Below are 8,051 nucleotides of genomic sequence, written 5' to 3'. Positions count from 1 at the left end.
GAAGAAGAAGAAGTTGGAAGGGACCTTGGAGGTCATCTAGTCCAATCCCCCTGCTCAGGCAGGAAACCCTATGCCATTTCAGACAAATGGCCGTCCAGTCTCTTCTTAAAAACTTCCAGTGTTGGAGCATTCACCGCTTCTAGAGGCAGGTTGTTCCACTGGTTAATTGTTGTAACTGTCAGGACTGGGATGGGAGACCTCAAGGAAATCACAGAACTCATTCATTATATAAAGCTAAAGGAGCAGAAGCTTAGAAGACTGAATGCGCTTCCCCTCCCTCTATTGCAGGTAGTCCTTGACTTACAACCATTTGTTGAGTGACCATTCACAGTTACAAGGGCACTGACATGACCATTTTTCATACTTACGACCTTTGCCGCATCCCCATGGTCTTACGATTAAAATTCAGATGCTAGGCAATAGAATAGAATAGAATAGAATAGAATAGAATAGAATAGAATAGAATAGAATAGAATAGAATAGAATAGAATAGAATAGAATAGAATAGAATAGAATATACAGTATACAGAATAGAACAGAATAGTATACAATAGAATAGAGTATACAGAATACAATTAGAATTGGAATAAAATAGAATATATTATACAGAATAGAATAGAATACAGTATATAGAATAGAACAGAGTAGAATAGAATACAGTATACAGTATATAGACTAGAACAGAATATAGAACAGAACACTATACAATGGAATTGAATGGTATATAGAATTGAATTGAATTGAATTGAATACTTCATATTTATGACAGTTGTGGTGTCCCTAAGTCACGCAATCCCTGTTTGCCAGCTTCTGTCAAGGAAAATCAATGGGGAAGCCAGATTCACTTAAGACCCACGTTACTAACTTCACAACTGCAGCGATTCACTTAACGGCTATGGCAGGGGTAGGCAACCTCGGCTCTTTTATGATTTATGGACTTCAACTCCCAGAATTCCTGAGTCAGCATACCCCTGGGCTATGGGAAGAAAGATCACGAGATGGGGCAGAACTCACTTAAGAACTGTCTCGCCTTAGCAATGGAAAGTTTGGGCTCAGTTGCGGCTGTAAGTTGAGGACTACCTGCAATGAGCTAAGGAGGAGCTTACTCACGTTACATTCCAGCTCAGGACTTGTGTTCCTCGTAGCTGGTTGCTGTCTTAGCCTCTCTCTCTTCCCTTCTCTTTCCCCCAAGGCCATTTCCTCAGCCTCTTGCAGGAGACGAAATCCAGTGGTTAACAATGCCAAATTAGATACCGGGATGTTCACATTTGCATTTTTTTTCTCTTCCTTCTTTTGCAGTGGACTGCATGGATCCCACCTGCTCAGGACGTGGCGTGTGTGTGAGAGGGGAATGCCACTGCTCCGTGGGCTGGGGAGGGGCCAACTGCGAGACCCCGAGAGCCACTTGTCTGGATCAGTGTTCGGGCCACGGAACCTTTCTATCCGAAACCGGACTATGCACCTGTGATCCCAACTGGACTGGGCACGACTGCTCCACTGGTAATTGCACCTGTGAATTTACTTTGGTTGAACCTTTAGGTGTCGGTCTGGTTGTAGAAGGACAATGGGGGATCTTCTAGAGCAGGGCTTTTCAACCAGTGGTACGGGTACCACCTGTGGTACATTGGTACCTGGCAGGTGGTACGCGACCATCATAGAAAAGTGGTAGCAGGGGAGGGGAATGAGCTGAACCGGTGGCAGCACCGCATAAGCCCGAGCGAGAGACGTCTGGAGCTGCAGGGCTGTCGGGGCTCAGCGGAAGCGCCAGGATCAGCGCCAGGATCCAGCTGGAGTCAGCATTGATCCTGGCGCTTCTGCTGAGCCCAGAAGAAGCGCCAATCAGCTAGAATGTTGCAGCATCTCCAGGGTCTTGTGATTTACCTTCAGATCCTTGGCAACTGATTCATAGTTATGACGGTCACATTGTCCCAGGGTCATGTGAAGCGACCAAAACCTGCTGCAACCACCCAGCAGACGGGTGGGGTGGGGGAATAAAAACAAAACACCCCCCCCACCCCACCCCCGCTGCCAATCCTCAACAGAAATGCTCACAACCATGAAAACCTCGGACAGGAGGAAGAGGCGGGCAGGCAGGCAGGTGTCTTGCTCGGCTGTGGCTTGGGGGGCACTTTTTTCAGTGCCGCTGTAACTTCGAGCAGTCACTAAGCAAACTGTTGTAAGTCGAGGACTGCCTGTACTTCATCACTTTTTTCCTTTTTTTAAATTTTTGGTCATCAAGTTTTTGATACCTTGCTAGGCGACTGGTGGTACTCGGATGTTGCCATATCTTAAAAGTGGTACGATGCTCTAGATCAGAGGTGCCCCAACCGTTTGGGCACCAGGGACCGCTTCCGTGGAGAGAGGTTTTTCCCCAGACCGGAAGGTGCGTGATTTTGTGTCCTGCCTGCATCCCGCAGATGGGGCTTTGCTTGTTTGTGGGAACCGGTTGCTGGCATGCCGCAGCCCGGTTCTGGTCCTCGGCCCGGGGGTTGGGGACCTTTGTTCTAGATCTCGCTGTCCCTGAGTTCCTACAAGGCAAGTCTGTTGTGATCCAGGCTTGGGATGAAATCGATATGAATTACAAGTGGCTGTCTTCTTCCCTTTTGCCAAGGAGAAAATACGCAGGGAATGGTTAAATAGGAGCCCTGGTGGCGCAGTTGTTACAGTGCAGGCAATCTGCCCACTGCCAGGAGTTCGATCCTGACCAGCTCAAGGTTGAGTCAGCTTTCCATCCTTCCGTGGTCGGTAAAGTGAGGATTCACATTGTTTGGGGGGCAATATGATGACATTGTAAAATGCTTAGAGAGGGCTGTAAAGCACTATGAAGCAGTATATAAGTTTAAGTGCCAGAAGGGAGGGAGGGAAGGAGGGAGGAAGGAAGGAAGGAAGCAAGGAAGCAAGGAAGGAAGGAGCAAGCTGTGGTGCTGCAGACTAACTCACTGCCAGGAGTTCGATCCTGACCGGCTCAAGGTTGACTCAGCCTTCCATCCTTCCAAGGTCGGTAAAATGAGGACCCAGATTGTTGGGGGCAAATATGCTGACTTACAGAGGGTTGTAAAGCACTGTAAAGCGGGATATAAGTCTTAAGTGCTGTTGCTGTTGCTAAATAAAGATAGTCCTCATTTAGTGACCACAATTTGGACCAGCCATTCAGACGTTAGGTGGTCACTAAGTGAAAGTTCGACTGTGCTTATGATCTTACTTAGTTTTCCTTTGCTTGATAGACCGGTGAAGGTCATAAACGGATTGCCACAGCTCTGAAAGAAATGATTTATGATCATTTCTTTTTCACACTTACGACCGTTGCAGCATCCCCGGGGTCAGATGATCAAAAGTCGGGCGCTTGGCAACAGACTCATATTTATGACAGTTGCAGTGTGTCCCGGGGTCACGTGATCCCCTTTTGCGACCTTCTGACCAGCAAAGTCAATGGGGAAGCCAGAATCACTTAACAGCCGCGTTACTAATTTAATAACTGCCTTGATTCACTTAACAGCCATGGAAAGAAAAGTCGTAAAACGGGGCTAAACTCATTTAAGAAATGTCTCACTTAACAACATACGTTTTGGGCTCCACTGTGATCGTAAGCCGAGGTCTACCCATAACTGAGTTTAAAACATGCTTGGGATATACCACATGTCCATCGTCCAATAAAAATTAAAGCAGTAAGAATATTTTTTTAAAAAAAAAACAACTCAAAAGGAAGATGGAACAATAGTTCATTTTTCACCTTCATTTTTCTACATTTTTATGGAGGCTAAAAGGAAGGTTTTTTTAAAAAGAAAAAAAAATCCCAAAGAAGGAACTGACCAAGCCATTTCTCTATGGCTGCAAAAGAAAAAAGTTATTCAAGCATTACTCGCTCAAGTTTGACCCGAAGGAGAATTTACCTTTTTAGTTGAATAACGCACAAATCCATCTTTGGGAGTTTGAAGTTGACTCGGAGAAATGAGCGAGCGTTTACCAAGCACCTTAGCGGAGGCTTTTGGCCGGGAGGCACAAAACAATAATAATGTTAACATCAGAAGTAGCTCCATGAAAGATGAAGTCGGAAGAGCAAAGGGTTGGGTGTAATTTTGTGCTGCTTGCTTGCAAAAAAAAAAAAAAGAATGTGTTAACAAATGCAGAGCAGGAAAAGGCTGTGTTTTGATTTGTGACCTCGGGGGGGGGGTTGTTGTCATACATGGGAGTGAAGAAATAGCATGTGTTATTTACGAGGAAGGAACAAGCATCCTTGTAAAAAATAACATTCACTCCAAATTATAGGCACGGAGTTTAGGATGCCAATATTCAAAATTATTATTATTATTATTGATCATCGCACAGTCAGCAAGATGTTCAGACTGGATTTGGCATTTTTGCCTACCTGGGACCTGGGATAGGCAGATGTGGATGATGATGATGATGACGATTATTACTATTATTGATCATTGCACACACAGTCAGCCAGATGTTCAGACTGGATTTGGCATTTTTGTCTACCTATCGAGTCCTTACCAAGGACCTGGGATAGGCAGATGTGGATGTTTGATGGTATTGCAGATATCGTCGTAGGATGGAAGCAGTTCCTAGCAAGGCTGCCTTTTGCAATTGACTGATGGCGAATTTGTCAGTGCCAACGGTGTCCAAGTGGTGCTCCAGCTGTTTTGGGATTGCACCCAAGGTGCCTATTACTATTGGCACTACCCTTGCTTGCCTTTTGCCACACTCTTTCTATTTCTATTTGTAGGTCTTTGTATTTTGTTATCTTCTCCAGTTCTTTCTCGTCTATTCTGCTGTCTCCAGGCACTGCCACGTCCACTATCCAGACATTTTTGTCTTTCTTATCGACAATTGTTAAGTCTGGGGTGTTATGTTCCAACAATATTATTATTATTATTATTATTATTGTTGTTGTTGTTGTTGTTGTTGTTGTTGTTGTTGTTGTTACTACTACTACTACTACTGAGTTTCTGGAGTTTCAGCACGCTCCACTAAATATTCTGATTTTGTTTTTGTTTTTTATTAGACCAGGTAAAAGAGGAAAAAAATGAGTCATTCTCATTTACTGGAGTTAAAAATCTGTCCTGGAGGGAAATGAAAGGCATTTAAAAGGAGTCATGCGATGACTAAGCCCCTCACCTCTCCGTGGCCTTTTTTTTTCTTCTTCTTCAAACTGGGAGTTGATAGATCCCCTTCAGAAGCAGCTTTTCTCAAATGAAGAGCAATTGTTTTCAGCCAGTTTTCTTTTGTCGAAGCAATTTGCCTCAAAACAGATTTGTTCTCTTTTTTTTTTCCTTCCAAAATGCGCTCGAAGTGACGATGCGAATGGCGCTTGACTACAAATCGGCCGTTCTGAAACGCTGAATTCTAGCGAGGTTCTCAAAAATTCCTCCTGAATTGCAGCCAGGTGGACCTTGCTGATGTAATGTCCGGGGTGGATGGATGGATGTGGGTGGGTGGGTGGGTGGATGGATGAGTAGATGTGTGGGTGGATGAGAAGGAAGGAAGGAAGGAAGGAAGGAAGGAAGGAAGGAAGGAAGGAAGGAAGGAAGGAAGGAAGGAAGGAAATGAAATGAAATGAAATGAAATAATGAAATGAAATGAAATGAAATGAAATAATGAAATGAAATGAAATGAACCTTTATAGTCAAAGTACAACTATGTGTACATTGAGATTAGCTGAGCCTCCCTTTGTGCTCCCACCCCCCAACACACAGTGACAACAAACCCTCCATCTTACTACACCATGTGAATCAACTACACCACACACCGGCCTCCCAAGTCAATTCTGCATAAAATTCACACAAGTTATTTCTCATTCAAAAGCCTAACAGCCCACGGATAAAAGCTGTTTTTCAGCCTGTTGGTGCGGCTGGCTATACTCCTATATCTCCTACCCGATGGTAGAAGAGTAAAGAGATACCGTCCAGGGTGGGAAGGAAGGAAGGAAGGAAGGAAGGAAGGAAGGAAGGAAGGAAGGAAGGAAGGAAGGAAGGAAGGAAAGGAAGGAAGGAAGGAAGGAAGGAAGGAAGGAAGGAAGGAAGGAAGGAAGGAAGGAAGGATGGATTCCAATGTCCTTGAGTTGATAGGCAGGTAGATGGACAGACAAAAACTGTTGTGGATTTCCTAAGTCGCCATTTCAAGAGGTCCCTGATCTGGCTGGTGCATTTTGACTTCAGCTTTCTTAGAGGGCACGCAGTACTGTAGGAGGCCTGCCCTGTGTGTATCCTAGAGAGAACACAAAATTTGAAAGCTCTCCCAAACCTTTCAGAGCCCAATAAAGCATCTTTTGTGAAGGTTCACGGTGCTGACCACAAAGGGGGAAAAAAAAAAAGTAACGTTCCAACGGCCCCAGATCCGTAACCAGAGCGATAACCCACTGCAAATAGACTTTGCCAGCTACACTTAACTTTATTTTCAAGCGATTTAGCAGCCGATTGTCTTTACACTCAAGTAGTTTTTAATTAAAAAGTGACTTTTGTTCCTTTACTCTTGAAAGACCCCTCCTTTGGATTCAGCCCGCTTGGCAAAAAAAGCCACGGCTATGCCTTTGTGTGTGCGTGTGTGTGTGTGTGATCGTATTAGAAAGTTTCAAAAAGGAGGTTCATGCACCAGTGGATCCCACCAAACCATGTCCATCTCCGTTTTCCCCTTTTCTTTGTAATCTGCTTATTAGATTCTTAACGTCGAAAGGGGATTAGTCTTCCAAGCCGCAAGAATCCCTTTCATTTTCCCCCATCAGAATAACCTAGTGAACTGTGGCTCGCTTTTTTTATTATTATTTTTTATAACAATGCCTTTCTCCCCCCACCCCATCCTTACCCTTTTCTTTTTACCCCACTGCCCCTCCACTTTCTCCCCCCCCTGGTCCTTTTTCTTCTCTCCTCCGCAGAGATCTGCGCGGCCGACTGTGGGGTCCACGGCACCTGTGTCGGGGGCACCTGCCGCTGCGAAGAGGGCTGGATGGGGGCCTCCTGTGACCAGCGAGCGTGTCACCCACGCTGCAATGAACACGGGACCTGTCGAGACGGCAAGTGCGAATGCAGCCCCGGCTGGAACGGAGAGCATTGTACCATCGGTAAGAGGAAAAAATTGGGGGGGTAAAGAAAGCAAAGCCAGATTGAAAAGGAACCGTCAGCCGGGGGGGGCAGTGGCGAGTTGACAAGAGCATGCTCGATGAAGTCGGTTGGATGTTACTGAAGCATGCACATCCTTTATTTGATTTGATTTTTATTTTTACATTCTTGGGTTTTCCACGTCCGTGTATCGGCCGTTTCCATGCCGCGATTTTCCCCTCGATTTTGCAGGCCTCCAGTGTCCTTTCTTTTGGCCAGACATGCGGTAGAGAAACACAAATCAAAGCTGTAGGTCAGGGTTAGGCAACCTTGGCTCTTTTATGACTGGTGGACGTCAACTCCCAGAATTCCTGAGCCAGCCAGCATGGGGGAAACTTTGGCCATGACTGGTGGACTTCAACTCCCAGAATTCCTGAGCCAGCATTGGGGAACTATGGCCCCTTCGTGACTCGTGGACTTCAACTCCCAGAATTCCTGAGCCAGTATGGGGGAACTATGGCCCCTTCGTGACTCGTGGACTTCAACTCCCAGAATTCCTGAGCCAGCATGGGAGAACTATGGCCCCTTCGTGACTCGTGGACTTCAACTCCCAGAATTCCTGAGCCAGTATGGGGGAACTATGGCCCCTTCGTGACTCGTGGACTTCAACTCCCAGAATTCCTGAGCCAGCATGGGGGAACTATGGCCCCTTCGTGACTCGTGGACTTCAACTCCCAGAATTCCTGAGCCACCATGGGGGAACTATGGCCCCTTCGTGACTCGTAGACTTCAACTCCCAGAATTCCTGAGCCAGCATGGGGGAACTATGGCCCCTTCATGACTTGTGGACTTCAACTCCCAGAATTCCTGAGCCAGCATTGGGGAACTATGGCCCCTTCGTGACTCGTGGACTTCAACTCCCAGAATTCCTGAGCCAGCATGGGGGAACTATGGCCCCTTCATGACTTGTGGACTTCAACTCCCAGAATTCCTGAACCAGCGTGGCTCAGCTTG

General features: G+C 46.0%; 1 protein-coding gene across 1 annotated transcript in view; it reads left to right on the top strand.

Moving 5' to 3' along the window:
- Positions 1-8,051, top strand: part of TENM4 (teneurin transmembrane protein 4) — a 355,279-nt gene that overhangs the window by 245,127 nt on the left and 102,101 nt on the right. The window contains exons 10-11 of the mRNA XM_083362529.1: positions 1,300-1,500; positions 6,875-7,060. Coding sequence (XP_083218655.1) covers positions 1,300-1,500; positions 6,875-7,060 — 387 coding nt within the window. The remainder of the gene's footprint in view (positions 1-1,299; positions 1,501-6,874; positions 7,061-8,051) is intronic.

The sequence above is a fragment of the Vipera ursinii genome, assembly GCF_947247035.1.
Source record: "Vipera ursinii genome assembly, chromosome: 4".
Classification (NCBI taxonomy): domain Eukaryota; kingdom Metazoa; phylum Chordata; class Lepidosauria; order Squamata; family Viperidae; genus Vipera; species Vipera ursinii.
This window is presented reverse-complemented; position numbering and strand designations above follow the sequence as displayed.